At 36.3% G+C, this 16,413-nt stretch overlaps 1 protein-coding gene across 5 annotated transcripts in view; it reads right to left on the reverse strand.

Moving 5' to 3' along the window:
- SYT1 (synaptotagmin 1) overlaps positions 1-16,413 on the reverse strand; it is a 954,200-nt gene that overhangs the window by 219,803 nt on the left and 717,984 nt on the right. For all 5 annotated transcript variants that reach the window (XM_073620000.1, XM_073619998.1, XM_073619999.1 and 2 more), the window contains one exon: positions 10,653-10,837. In XM_073620000.1, coding sequence (XP_073476101.1) covers positions 10,653-10,837 — 185 coding nt within the window. The remainder of the gene's footprint in view (positions 1-10,652; positions 10,838-16,413) is intronic.

Raw genomic sequence — 16,413 nt, forward strand, 5'->3', positions numbered from 1 at the left:
GGTATGGACTGGGGAGGGGGGAACCTATGCCATTTTTTTTTCTTAATTCTGTCATAGGGTTCCCCTTAGCCACTTCAATACACTGTATTATATACTGCCTGCACTGTATATATATTCTACACTAAATGCAGAATATATATATAAATACTAAATTGCCTGCACGCCACTAACCTGCCTCTAACTTCTCTCATTCATTACACTAAATACTGCCACCATAAGCAGCCTTATGTAGTGTGGGGCGTGGACTTAGCCCCCTGAGCCATGATTGGCTAAAGGCACCCTCCTTTTGGCCAATCATGGTTCTCACAGCAGAGCACGCTGTGATTGGCCAAAGCATGCAGGTCAGGTGCATGCTTTGGCCAATCATCAGACATCAATGCACTGCAATCTCGCAGCGCATTATGGGGCATTCTGCAATGCTTAAATTTGCCGCAAATGCCCCATAATGTTCCATATTCACCAAAAGGGCGAACACCCGATGTTCGAGTCAGACTTACGCTTGACTCGAACATCGGGACCATCCCTACTGTCCGTTGACAATGTCAGAACTTGCTTGTCTTCTTCCTTAAAGTGTCTGAAGGGTTATAGGTTGTGTTTAGACATTACAGTCAATGAAATGCAGAACCTCTGTTGTTTCATTCGTACTACATGGGCACCAGCCACATATGTCTTCTAGCCCAGCTTGCGAACCTAGGGATGAAAGGGGAGTGCCAAGATCCCCAATAAATTTAGGAAGACACGGGGTCACTAGCAGCTATAAAAAATATTTTGATTGCTTTTTACTCAACTTATATCTCTGGAAGAAACTTTACTCAACCAGTATCTCTGGAAGAAACAATTAAGCTGTCAAACAAAGTAAAATGACAGTTTCTAAGAAACTGCATATTTCACAAAAGAATACATCTTTGTTTGAGCAGGAATAATAAACTTGAATACTTGAATAATAATTTTTAAAAGATAATTCCCACCAATGTTAATTTATTAATAAAATGACATTTAGCCTTCTTGGATGTTTTTGCCTTTTGTGTTTTTGTTCCTTTCTTATTTCATCTGCTATTGCAACTTCCACTTATTTGCAATACACATGAAGGACTCATGGTTAAGCAACATTTTGTTCATTCAAAAGTGAAGATAAGTAATGTAAACTTTAGTATGATAAAAACCAATACTGTTAAGAAATTTGCCTGTTTACTATTGACTTGGCCACTCCCCTGACCTTATATAAATGATTTTCTAATCTGCAAAATTGGTGATTACAGCAAATCATTTTCTATCGGTGACCCACTAACATGCTGAAAATGAGCTGCTTGCTTTCATCACAGCATGTATGGCCAGTTTAAGGCAACTGTATTCTGCTTTAGTAAGAAATTGGCAATAGTAGTCAAATGAAACTACTGAAGCCAGCAGATGTGGCATGGTTACCTAAAATCCTAAAATGATATGATGTTAGTTATTACTCTAACAGACATACACAAAGGCTGTAAAAACAGCAAAGCTTATGCAAAAAATGCATTAACTTATGATTGGTTAATATCACCTACCACAGTTTACCATTTGCATTACCAAATAAGCCTATATATTCAGCTTAGTAAAGAAAATTATACACTGGGAAGAATTATCCTTTAATCCAAATTTTAACAAAGAAAAAATATTATAAAACAGAAAAAAGTCAAACAAAATTATGGCATGTATCAGCAAGCACAGCGCAGACCTTCTAGGGACAAATTACCCTTTTCAGGAGTTTTTAAGGCCCCGTTCACATTAGTTTTTAGGTGTACTGCCATTTAAACTCTATTAGAATATGCATATTCATAAAATTACACCAAAGCCCTGCATGCTGCATTTTTCATGCACTTTCATAAAACACGCTTTCTAATAGAGTTTAATGGCAGTGCACCTAAAAACATTGTTGCCTTATAAGTTTATGTGAAATCTCCATTAATAACTGTAAAATATTGTAATAATGAATATATTTCAAAAAGGGTTTCATTTAAGCTTTTGCTAAGAGCAGAGAATGTGGGCCAAGGCTTGTATATGCAAACAAGGGAGAGCCAATTCCATTGTTCTACACCTACTCCTTTGAAAGGGTGCCATGCTGGGATATGCAATGGACCTAACTTCCTGGGGAAATACAATTAACACACTTGGCCAACATAGTCACAAGGATTTGCATGAAAGGGGGCCGACTTATGGAGTAAGCCCTCCAATCATGATCCAAGCTAGGCCAACCAATGAGACATCAGCTTGGTTTGATATACTCAGAGCCAAGGGGGAGGTAACCCTTCTCTTTCTGATAGACCAGCGAGCTGAAAGGAGCTTTGGTAAGGATGGGTAATTATGGGAAAGGAATGCCCTTTTACTTGTAACTAAATATGTGTGTAGATTACTGTATTGAGGAATATACCCTGTATTCCTTCATGTAAATACTTTATTTCAACCTAATATTTTTTTTCCTTGGTGTAAGGCGATAGATAGACGATTGTGTATTAGCTAGACTTTCAACTGTGTCCTAATAAATGTTATTATATTTTAAGCTTTCACTCTTGATCGAAAAGAACTCTTATTTAACCCACATCATATCTATGAGATATGAAAAATCTTAAATATAGATTTTTCAGGGTAACAACATACATACAAAGGCTACTCCTAAAAATAAAAATAACTATAAAAAGATATAGTTTCCTATACTCAAACGCTCATTATGCTCTATTATAGATTGTCATTTGTCTTAATTTCTCCTGAAAGAAAATACCCTGAAGAAGGGAGACCAACAATTTCAACTATATCAACTGTATTGTTTTTATTTCTAATTTTATGTCCTACATGGTGATGTATGCACCTATTCATTTTTAATACTACCCTAACAAATGTTGTTATTTCTCTCTATATATATCTTGATACTCTTCAATCTCCTTATCCTGTTGCCTTAAAAGTCCCCTGTGTACTCTTCCTGGGGGGTACTTTATCTTTTTATAGTTATCTATTTTTTGGAATGTTGGCAACAACCTGGTCTTTTTAGGTGAAACCCTTTCAAAACTCGTATATAAATAAAAATAAAGACCTGTGAAATAAAACATGGAATTAATATAATAAATAACATCTATTTACCTCATACTTCATTCCGTTTAGTACTTTTTCCTAACTAACTTAAGAAGTTCGATTTCCGCAAAGCGAATAATTAGTACTTACGAATTCAGAACTTTCAACTGAGTAAAACCAAATATTGTAAATTTGACAATTTACTTTATAACTGCTTAAAAGGAAAATAATGTTGTCTTTTTTTGTAGAGTACCTATTTAAAGGAAACTGACAAAATACTGCCTTGTTAATTTCATACATGCAAGGTGTTTCTGTTTTTTGTGTTTTTCTGTTTTTCTGTCAAATGATCCTCTGCGTTTAACATGAACCTTGTATCTCTGGTACAGCATAAATTCCAGGTAATAGTTATTTGTTATATATTTAAAGTATAACTAAAGGCAAAACTTTTTTTCTGTTTTAGACAGAGTGGAGAGGGATTAGACCCCCTGTCAATTTGTATTGCTGCCTGTGCCCCCATTAAGGAGATTCACCCTCTCTGTTTGTCCTGTTTACTATTATCATTGAAAGTAAAAGAAAAACCCACATTTTGGGTTGTCCCCAGAAAAGCAATAGAGGGGAAATCTTCCAATAGGCACACTCAATCTGGTGGCCTGGGGGTCCCCAAGAAATTCCTTTAATTTGCAGGGATTTCCTCTCACTTCTTGTTTGGCTATGGGACAGTAAGTGAAGGAAAATCTCTGCAATAGGACAGAGATGTTGAAAAAAAAAAAATCGGACAGGGGTTATAACTCTCCCTTGCTCTATCCAAAATGAAAAAAAGTTTTGCCCATAGTTCTACTACTAAATTGTATTATAAAACACTGTAAAAAAATTATCTGAGACAGGTAATAGGCATCTTTTTTTTTTTTTACAACAAAGATTGGGAATCCTAAAGAATATAAATTCAGCTAAGACAGGCTAAGTTTTTCTCTCAAAACATTTGTAATTCAATTTAGTATGCATAAATCAATAAATAGCTAAATCTGTAATGAGTATGCACAGTTACACACAACACAGTTGAAAAATGTAAGTGCAGTATAGTACTGAATAATAGTATACAATATACAATATATTTTTTTTCATATATGAGGCACTAGTAAATGCCTCAGTCCTCTTTTTTTATAGAAAAAGCAATAAAAACAACACATTGATAGGACTTTCTAGATGCAAAAATACTATATACTACTATATATACAGTATATATATATATATATATATATATATATATATATATATATATATATATATATATATATATATGGTACAGTATCTCAGAAAAGTGAGTACACCCCTCATATTTTTGGAAATATTTTATTACATCTTTTAATGTGACAACACTGAAGAAAGGATACTTTGCTACAATGTAAAGTAGTGAGTGTACAGCTTGTATAACAGTGTAAATTTGCTGTCCCCTAAAAATAACTCAACACACAGCCATTAATGTCTAAACCGCTGGCAGCAAAAGTGAGTACACCCCTAAGTGAAAATGTCCAAATTGGGCCAAAGTGTCAATATTTTGTGTGGCCACCATTGTTTTCCAGCACTGCCTTAACCCTCTTGGGCATGGAGTTCACCAGAGCTTCACAGGTTGCCACTGGAGTCCTCTTCTACTCCTCCATGATGACATCACGAAGCTGGTGTATGTTAGAGACTTTGAGCTCCACCACCTTCCATTTGAGGATGCCCCACAGATGCTCAATAGGGTTTAGGTCTGGAGACATGCTTGACCAGTCCTTCACCTTTACCCTCAGCTTCTTTAGCAAGGCAGTGGTCATCTTGGAGGTGTGTTTGAGTTTGTTATGTTGGGATACCGCTCTGCAGCCCAGCCTCTGAAGGCAGCGGTTCATGCTCTGTTTCAGTATGTCACAGTACATGTTGGTATTCATGGTTCCCTCAATGAACTGTAGCTCCTCAGTGTCGGCAGCACTCATGCAGCCCCAGACCATGACACTCCCACCACCACCATGCTTGACTGTAGGCAAGACACACTTGTCTTTGTACGTCCCACCTGGTTGCCGCCACACATGCTTGACACCTTATGAACCAAATAAGTTTATCTTGGTCTCATCAAACCACAGGACATGGTTCCAGTAATCCATGTCCTTAGTCTGCTTGTCTTCAGCAAACTGTTTGCAGGCTTTCTTGTGCATCATCTTTAGAAGAGGCTTCCTTCTGGGACAAAAGCCATCCAGATCAGTTTGATGCAGTGTGAGGCATATGGTGTGAGCACTGACAGACTAGCCCCCCACCCCTTCAACCTCTGCAGCAATGCTGGCAGCACTCATACATCTATTTCCCAAAGACAACCTCTGGATATGACGCTGAGCAAGTGCACTCAACTTCTTTGGTCGACCATGGCGAGGCCTGTTCTGAGCGGAACCTGTCCTGTCAAACCGCTGTATGGTCTTAGCCACCGTGCTGCAGCTCAGTTTCAGGGTCTTGGCAATCTTCTTATAGCCTAGGCCAGCTTTATGTAGAGCAACAATTTTTTTTTAGATCCTCAGAGAGTTCTTTGCCATGAGGTGCCATGTTGGATTTCCAGTGACCAGTATGAGAGAGTGATAGCATAAAAACCAAATTTAAACATACCTGCTCCCCATTCACACCTGAGACCTTGTAACACTAATGAGTCACATGACATTGGGGGAGGAAAAATGGCTAATTGGGCCCATTTTGGACATTTTCAGTTAAGGGTGTACTCACTTTTGTTGCCAGCGGTTTAAACATTAATGGCTGTGTGTTGAGTTATTTTGAGAGCACAGCAAATTTACACTGTTATACAAGCTATACACTCACTACTTTACATTGTAGCGAAGTGTCATTTCTTCAGTGTTGTCATATGAAAAGGTATAATAAAATATTTACAAAAATGTGAGGGGTGTACTCACTTTTGTGAGATACTGTATATATAGCAAGTAAACTAAGTATTGAACATGTCACCATTTTTCTAGGTAAATATATTTCTAAAGGTGCTATTGACATGATATTTTCACCACATGTCTGGAAAAACCCATGCAATCAATACATACAAAGAAACCAAAACAAATAAGTTCAGAAATACAGGTATGTGTAATAAAATAGAATAACATAGGGAAAAATTATTGAACACCACAACTGAAACTTATTTAATACTTCGCACAAAATCCTTTGTTGTGATGACAGTTTAAAGATGCCTCTTGCATGGAGAAACTAGTCGCATGCACACATGTGCATGACAAACAATCCTCAGATATTTCCATGGGCCTCTTCTATGAACTCTCTCTATTTTCAATAGATTTTCTAATGGTCAGCTGATTGGTTTTAAAGAAAAAAAAACAAAAGCTGCTAGAATCCTTCCTTCAATGATATGACTTTTACCAGTGCCATATGCTGAAAAACAGCCCCACACCTTGATTGTTCCCAAACTTCACTGTTGGTATAGTGTTTTGGGGGTGATGTCCATTGCCATTTGACCTCCAAACATGGTGTGTATTATGGCATCCAAAGAGCTTAATTTTGGTCTCATCTGACCAGGCTATATTCTCTCACAGGCTTGTTTAAATGTGCAGTAAACTTTAAATGCGCTTCAACGTGCTTTTTCTTAAGCAATGGTAGTTGAGTGCATTCCTTATTGTTTCCTTTGAAACAATAGTACCTGCTAATTCCAATTCTTTCTGAAGCTCTCCACAAGTGGTCCTTGACTCTTGGATAACTCTTCTGATAATTCTTTTCACTCCTCTGACAGAAATCTCCAGAGGAGCACCTGGTCGTAGCCGGTTTATGGTGAAATAATGTTCATTCCACTTCTGATTTATGGCCCCAACAGTGCCATCTGGAACATTCAAAACTTTAGAAATCCTTCTGTAACCAATGCCATCAGTATGTTTTGCAACAATAAGATTGCAAAGGTCTTGAGAGAGCTCTTTTCTTTTATCCATCATGAGTTTCTTGTGTGACACATTGGTAATGAGACACCTTTTTATAGGCCATCAGTTGAGACTAAACCAGCTGATATTAATTTTCACTAACAAGGGGCTGGATTGCTAATTACTGATATATTTCAGCCGGTGTCTTGGCTTTCCTTCCTTTCTTCATGTGTTAAATACTTTTTCCCTGTGTCATTCCATTTTATTACAAATAACTTAATTTTGAACTCATCTGTTTTGGTTTCTTTGCATGTATGGATTGCATGGGTTGTTACTGGCATGTGGTGAAAATTTCATGTCAATATCACCTTTTGAAATATATTTACCTCAAAAATTGGTGCTGTATTCAATACTTATTTTATCCACGGTATATATATATAGATATATATATCTATATATATATATATATATATATATATATATATATATATATATATATAGATATATATATATATATTGACACACACACACATATTGACACACACACACAATACTTCATGGATGCATACTGTATTCTGTATTAATAAAAAATTGATTTTTTAATATCTTTTATAGTATATATTATTTTTGGCCCCTAGAAAAAAAATTTTGAATCGTGTTCTATTAAATATTAGGGATGCGGTGCCCATAATCACCTCCTAATCTACGTGTTAAAATATGAGCTGGATAACTTTTTTCATTGATGACCCTCAGTGAAAAAGTATTTTAAAAATCACTTTATTAAGAAACCAAAATATAGTTTGATTAGTTCATTCTACAGCACAACCTATTCTACAGTTTGATTGTGATTTTACAGCAAATAATTTTGCCACACAGGCTTTGTTATAGACTACAATATTATATGTTTAGAGTATGATCAATTTTAAATGGCATAGGCATGTGAGAAAAAACATTTTTCTTTAAAGCAGATGATTTCCAGAAAATCATAGGATACTTAGAAGAATATGTTGGTTCATACTTCCAAAGAAACATTGTGGCCATGTCATTCCACACATCTATTAGATAGGTTTACAGCTTTGAAAGGCTCTAGTATAGCTCAATTTAAATCTTAAGTAGATTTAAACATCATGACTTCCCATACCTAAAGTAAAAAAGACGTGTTTTTTTGGGGGGGTTTGAATGGTTCAATATGTTTGTCATATATATGCTTTTATTTTTATTATGAGCTTTAATGCATAAAGAAAAACAGCTAGGAAAATGCTTTCCAGACAAACCATTGATATATATTTTTTTAGTCTGGTTACCTAATTTTGTTAAAATATAAATCATTGACTGAGATCTGACACAAAAGCACATTGATTTTTTGCACTCTATTTCTAAATAATTCCCAGGGTGTTTTACAGACCATGAGGTCACACCAACAAAACAGCTGTTTCAGAGGATGAGTCTGTATAAGTCACATAATATTTCACTAAGAAAATTTTTTTTTCCCGTACTCTGCTTCAGTTATGTAGAGCTGATTGCTAATTTCTGAATTGATGATTATACCAGAAACTGATATCATAAGACATTGTTAACATGTGCATACTTAGGTGTTCTGTGCATTCCCATGCAGGCAGTCCCATTAATGTCAACTGGGACATATTGGCACTTCAGTAGCAGGGTAGATTTGGGGGTAAACCAAACAAATGTTAATACCTGCCAATTTCCCAAAAAAGGCAGCATTATATCCACTAAACAGACATTTCCCTAGCCTATACTATACATGTATATGTGTTTGTATACATTATATATCTGTATCAGGATATCTATTAATTAATCAATCAAAATCATTAACGCAATATATTCTTTGTCATATAAAATGTTTTATACAAAAGATATAATTTTAAAAACATTTTCTTATTATATAAATGGAAGATAGCAAATTTAAATAATACTGCAAATATAATACATTAATGCATATCCCAGTTCGTAAACTCAGAGCAAGCAGAATCCATGTAATTTCATTATTTTTTTATACTGCGATAATGGCTGTAAGCAAAGAAGAAAGACTGATTTTTAACATCTATTGAGCAGAACATGAACGCAACAAGAAGAGAACAGACAAGAAAACAACAAAACCAAAAGATATACAAAAGCTACAACTAGAAAACAGTGCCATCTGTTGATAAGGAGACCACGTTTGTACTCAGACAATTCAGTAGGCCAATTATTGGTAGATCGTTGTTTTTATTTAGACATTTTCTTTTGAGCAATTTTGGAAATACTGAACTTGGCAACATGTTTAAATATATTCTAGATTTTTTACAGAAATTATTTAGATCAAATTAGGTAATTAATAAACTATATATATATTTTTTTGCAGATAGCAACTGTATTTAGTTTGCATAGTAAATAAAATAAAGGTGGATTAAGTAACATTTGAGTTAATGTCATGGTAAGATAACATTTAATTGTAAAATGCTGTACATGTAAAAATATGAACAAATGATAAAGTAACACATTTATACTGACAAATTAATAAAAATAAAGATTGGGATCAGTCATAATCTACTAACTGAGATGCAGAATATGTCATGTGCATGAAAAAAATGTGAGCAATAAAATGGTATAAATCACCGCATTGCTATAAAGTCAGTAATTTTCCAACTGACTTAATTTGAGTTTACAGTAAATATTGTCCAGACCCATCATACCTTCCTTGTATAAATCTACAGGGTGGGCTACACACCATAAAGAGAAGGGTGTGTAAATGCTCAGAGTTCAAATAAAATGTTTATTTGGGGGGCCTCTTGCTTACAGTAATGCCCCGTACACACGGTCGGATTTTCCGATGGAAAATGTGTGATAGGACCTTGTTGTCGGAAATTCCGACCGTGTGTGGGCTCCATCGGACATTTTCTATCGGATTTTCCGACACACAAAGTTGGAGAGCAGGAGATAAAATTTTCCGACAACAAAATCCGTTGTCGGAAATTCCGATCGTGTGTACACAAATCCGACGGACAAAGTGCCACGCATGCTCAGAATAAATAAAGAGATGAAAGCTATTGGCCACTGCCCCGTTTATAGTCCCGACGTACGTGTTTTACGTCACCGCGTTTAGAACGATCGGATTTTCCGACAACTTTGTGTGACCGTGTGTATGCAAGACAAGTTTGAGCCAACATCCGTCGGAAAAAATCCTAGGATTTTGTTGTCGGAATGTCTGAACAAAGTCCGACCGTGTGTACGGGGCATAAGAGTTTGCCTTTCCCATAAGACAAGGTCTGACATACACTTTGGCATAAGGCACTCTGTTATATTTACATACAACACCCCACAATTTTCCCATTCCTTTTATTCCCTTCCAAAAAAAAAACACTGCTTGGCTCCTGTAAGAAAGGCACTGAATACTTACCTTTATGCTGGCTAGTGAGTATGCACTCTGCTGACTTCAAATAGTACATAATCTGACAAAGTCTTAAACATTCAACACCCCCAGGAATGTTGAAAACCAACATCCATTCTGAGCAAATAAGTACCCTTCTATTGCCTAATATTTTGAATGTAATTAAATATAATAAGAAAATCATACTAATTCACTAGTCTATGTGGCATTCCACAAGCTACATTGATTTTATTATTTGTTTCTGTTAAGAAAATAAGTCAGCCCATCAAACATTTACACATTATCATTTTGTTCTACAAATGATAACATCAACAACTAAAATAATACATTATTTTTACCTGGTCTTTCATATTCTTGCCTAAATCTTTAACATCTTTCATGTTGATAGCATTCTTTCCACCCTTTTCCTTGCCCTTCTTCTTGTTCTTCTTTTTGAATAAACATTTTTTGCACACGCAGAAACAGCAGGTAAGAATCAATAGAACGGCAACTATGGCTATTGCAATTAAGGCCCATGGTGGCACTGAAAAACAGAAGCAATGCATCTTCCTATAAAATTGGTAAGAAAAAAATACTTAAAAATAATTAATGATGTTCAGTAGAAAATGTACATATTCTTAGCACACAGTAATCTTTTTTTTTAATCAGAAAGGTTTTTATTGTGTTACTAAAATAAAAAATAAAAAAATAAACAAAAAACAGATGTAAAATATAAACAGAAATATCGTAGTAACTTCATGATGTACATTAGTGACAGTATTATATTTCGTTGTTGGCTCACAGCATAGAGCTCAGACATAACATTACTAACATTATACTTATATCAGGTGTGTTCCGTCACTACTTTTAGTTTTGTATATTTCACTAGTAAGTTGGTAACAATGTACTCCCCACAGTTACAACCTTTTGTACCTGCCCCACCCTATTAGATTGTAAGCTCTTCTGAGCTCTTCTGAGCAGGGCCCTCTTAATCCTCTTGTATTTTATTGTATTATAACTGTATTGTCTCCCTTTTATATTGTAAAGCACTGCGTAAACTGTTGGCACTATATAAATCCTGTATGATGATAAATAATAATACATGACACACTGGTATTCATAAACAAAAGGGGAACTGTGGTTAAACTAACAACCCTTCAACAGGAAGGTGAAACTAACTGAAGCTTCTCATCACAATCAGGACCTTGTTGGGTTACAGCGGTCCTTGCCGCCGACCGACCACCAAGAAAGGAGGTATCAAGAATGATTCCTAATTCCCTGAACTGGCACAAGGCTTTGTATTATCGTGATATGGTAAAAACAGTTGGCCAATATTTTTAAGGATCTAAAGGTTTACATTTGGAGCAGTCTATCGAGAACTAGCTGAGAGGGTGCCAAACCCGGAGTGTCTAGCCAAGGTTGCCAGATTTTGTAGTAACTATTAACCACATTTCTGTGTTGATATGTCAGCTTTTCTTTAATTAGAGTATTATTAACCTGTTCAATACGGTAATCTTTATAAACAAGCCATCAGCTTAGCTGTAGCCACTGTGGAACATATCCTCCGCAAAGTTAATATTTGAAACTAATTATAGTTTCCATTTAGTAGATCAATTTATTCTTCTCCTCCCTTCCAACAGTGAATTGGCAGCCTACCAACCTTCTACTCTCTAATGCAGTGTTTCTCAACTTTTTTTCAGTCAAGACACCCTTTTCTGCATAATCTCAAGGCACCCCATGCTAAAATGTAAAAAATTTAAAAAATAGTTTGACGGAATGCAGCAACATCCACACATGTTGGGCAAACAACATTAGAGGAGGTTTATTCTCCCAAAGCAAATGCACCTTTGCACGCTGGTACTGGGCACCCTGGTTGAAAAGGGCTGCTCTAATGTACACACAGACCAGGTACACAGGAAATAGGAGAAAACAATTGGAGAATGTTGACTCCTGACTTGGATGACTTCACTACATTTCTTGAGAACTTTGAAGACAAATTTGTTCATTACATCTTTAGCTACAGAAGTCAGAGATTGCTTGTTTAAAGTGTATATATTGTTTTTTAAGGATATTTCTAAAACCTAATCACATTTCTATTTTAAGGATCATTTCCAGGTAACAAGTAAAAACAATTCGTGGGCTTCTACTCCTGGCCTGGCCAACAAACACTGCAACTTTTATAGAGTCATAATGTTTATTTCAGCAAAAAGACTGCATATTAGGGTTGATTTACTAAAGGCAAATAACCTGTCATTTTTTAAAACTCCAGTTACACTCTGCAAGTGCAATTGCTCCAGAGCTTAGTAAATAAGGTAAAGTTTCCCTTTACAAAGAATACCCAATCACATGCAAGGAAAATTTAAAAAAAAATTAATTTTTTTCTTGAACATGATTGGATGATGGAACTCAGCAGAGCTCACTCTAATTTACTAAGCTCTGGAGAAACTGTACTTGCAGACTGCAATTGCACTTTAGTATATCAACCCCATTGTGTAGTTGGAAAAACTCTGTCACATCTCGAGAAGGTGTAGAATTTTATTTGACTTTCTCTTTTGGTCTTAATGGTAAACAGGGCAAATAGCGAGGGTGAATCTCCCTAAAGGTGGCACAGACAGCAATAAAAGCCCAACAGCAGTTATAATCCCCATCTGCTCTGTTCAAAACTATAAAAAGTTTTGCCTTTAGTTGTACTTTAAAGAGGTTGTAAACATCCCTGTGTAGTTTGTACCAATAGGTAAGCCTAGAACAAGGGTTACCTATAGGTACTGTAAATATCTCCTAAATGTGCGCCTGTGCCATTTCTTCAGGTGCGTGTGTTGTGACTGGAAGCTCCTGTGCACATGTGCGGGAGTGACGTCACGCGGCTCCGGCCAGTCACACAGCCAGAGTTTGCGGCCCTGAAAGACGGGCAAAGATGTATGCAGCCTGCAGCGGGGATGACGCAGGCTTCATTTGCAGATAAGTGTCACATAATGTGCTAGTACGCGATGCATACTAGCACATTATGCTTTTACTTTACAGTTAAGAAAAAAAAACACACAGAGTTTACTTCCTCTTTAAGATTTTGGATTTGTCATCAAGTTTATTCCCAGTGACAATGGGCAATATGATAAATAGATCATATGAATTTCCTACAGTGGGTTCAAAGTCAACCACCTGGCAAGGCTTTAATAACTCACCACCCTTTCCAAAACGACAAACACGTTTTGGCTTTTGATAAAATGTAAGCTGTACAAATACAGTTCAAAATACAGATAATAGACATTAGATAGCATAGGAAATTCCAAAACACATTACATATCAACTCAAAATAATGTAAATGCAGTCCAGTCATCAATATGAATTGTTCTTTGGTTCAATTTTCTATTTGCGAGCAGGGTTCAAACTTTTCCATTTTATATGTGACTGCAATCCTATTAACATCATAGAGTTCCAATTTGTATATTTGTCAATACATACTGAAGTGTACAAAGACAGTGGAAACAATGAAATTATGTACTTTTCTACAGGCAACTGCTACTCAAGGTTTAACTTTATGTTGTATTTCTGCTGCCTATACAAATGCATGTCTGTATTCAACACTGCACAGGATTGATATTTGTGTGTAAGAATAACACATTTTACTTTACTATACCAGTACAAAATACTTACTAGAACAATTATACCAGTTCATGACACTTGCTACTATGGTTAGTGGAAAACAGAGCTTACAGATAATGATAGAAAGAAAATATGAACCAATTGTAAATTAAGGACAAAGATAAAATAATACAGTGAAACTATTATCAGAAAATGAAAATAGACTGCGTAGCAAATCATAAAAATCAAGTTGAGTTTACTATCTATTCGGCCTTTAACAATCTTAAAGATTAGAAGGATTATTATGCAAGTTGTAAGTCTACTCTAGAAGCTTATATTATCCAGTAAAGATAAGAAGATATGAGTAAAACACCCCACCAATGATTGATCTACGCCGTTGATCACCTGCATAGAACCATTTTACTTTCAAATCACACATTATCTCACTATGAAGTTTATGGTGTTATTTGGAGCGGCAGAGAAAAGCACTCTTTTTTTTGTTCTCCTTCCTGCCTTTTGTGACTGGAGTATAAATCTAAAAATATGACCAGGTGAAAATATTGTAAGTAAAGTGTGTTTTTTCAACAGTATTCTTAAATTAGCAGCACCACCACCATCAGCATCAGTTAGGACAGAGAGTATAATGATGATTACAATTAAGAATTAAAAAAATATATATTTTAGGCAGGGCTTTTTTCTCAGACAATAGGTGCAGGAACTCCCCCTTTCCGTGTCACCCCTTTTCTCCGCCCCTACCCATCTCCCAGTAACGTCCCTTTTAGACAATATAGAACCAAGTATCATTTTGAGGTGCTAAGTAATTTGTATGGAATTTGGTAATGATATAAAAAAAAGCAGTAAAATAGATCCCCTGCAGCCAGCAACAATAGATCCCCCTAACAACAATGGGCCAACCACAATAAAATTTCCCCGCCAGCAACAATAGACTCCCAGCAGCATCAACAGATCTCTGCACAGCCAGCATTAAAAGTCTGTCTGGCTGCCATCAACAATAGACCCCTCCCTCAACAGTAGATCTCTTTCAGCAACAACTGACCCCCCAGCAACATAAGACCCCCCCCAGCAACAATAGGTCCCTCACCAGCAACAATAGACCTCCCCAGCAACAATAGACCACCCTTGCAAAAATCGATCCCCACCAGTGAGCATCAATACCCTGCAGCACACCCCAGCACCCCTTGCCATTACATACAGTCAGCCCAAGAGGTGCCGGAACTGCATTCCCCCGCATTCCTGCTGAAAAAAGCCCTGATATTAGGTATGATAGGTATGAAAGATTAACAGGTAAAATTGTGTTTTGCAGGGTGACATAATACCAAAACAAAGCATGAACGTTTTCAGAAAACCTAATGTTTCCTCCTCTTCACCTTATGGTGACACTAAAGAATATTTGTTAGCCTGATAGACCTAATAGGAAATCCAACAGCCCAATGAAGCAGCACAAAATGCAGTCTTACAGTGCTACTGCTAATTGTAAGCCAGTGTCTTAATGTTGTCAGCTTGCAACAGGAAGTTCTGTTTGGATCCTAAAAGTAGGATCTCCAGGAAAGAAACCGCAACAGATTCACAAAAAAAGATTTGATACTGTGAGGCATGATGCCAGGAATATTGAAAACTAGATTTAGGGTTTACATATCCATTAACTATCTTGATGTAGAATACTGAAAGCTACCATAAACATTTGCTTAGATAATTCAGTGATCCACAAAAGCATCAATAATAATGCTAAAGAATGTGTTCTCTTTAACCAGTTGAAGACCATGCATTTTCTGGCACTTTTTGTTTACGTGTTAAAATAATTTTTGCTAGAAAATTAGTTAGAACCCTCAAACATTATATTTTTTTTAAAAAGCAGAGGCCCTAGCAAATAAATTGGTGGGTTTTGCAATTTTTTATGTCACACAGTATTTGCCCAGCAGTTTTTCAAATGCAGTTTTTGAAAAAAAAAAAAAAATTTAATTTTAATGCAAAAAACACATTACATAACCAAATTTTTGTAAAATATAAAAGATGTCATGCCGAGCAAGTAGATACCATACCTGTCATGCTTTAAAATTGTGCACGCCGCACAACGGCGACAAACTACATATTGTTACTATCTATAGGCGACGCTTAACAAGTTACCACTTTAAATGTACAGAGGAGGTCTAGTGCTATAATTACTGTCCATGATCTGACATTCGTGGCGATACCTCACATGTGTGGCACAATCACGGTTTGAGTGCGTTCAGGACCTATGCGCTCTAGCACAAGGGGGGGATGAGGGCAGTTTGAATTTTTTTTTTTACTATTTACATCTTTTTTTTTGCTGTCACAAGGAATGTAAACATCCCTCCAGTAATCTGGAAGTGATGTCATGACATTGCTTCCGGGTTACTACATCCGAGACCCAATTTTTTTTGGTCTCTGGCCAGCGGGTGGATGGGCCAGCTGGTCGCTCGGGTCTCCCGATGGGATGGGAGAGCCCAGGTGGGTGTTGGAAGGCAGCGGGAGGGGATGTCCCCTTCAACTGCTTGTAAT

This window comes from Aquarana catesbeiana, linkage group LG03, assembly GCF_042186555.1.
Source record: "Aquarana catesbeiana isolate 2022-GZ linkage group LG03, ASM4218655v1, whole genome shotgun sequence".
Taxonomy (NCBI): Eukaryota; Metazoa; Chordata; class Amphibia; order Anura; family Ranidae; genus Aquarana; species Aquarana catesbeiana.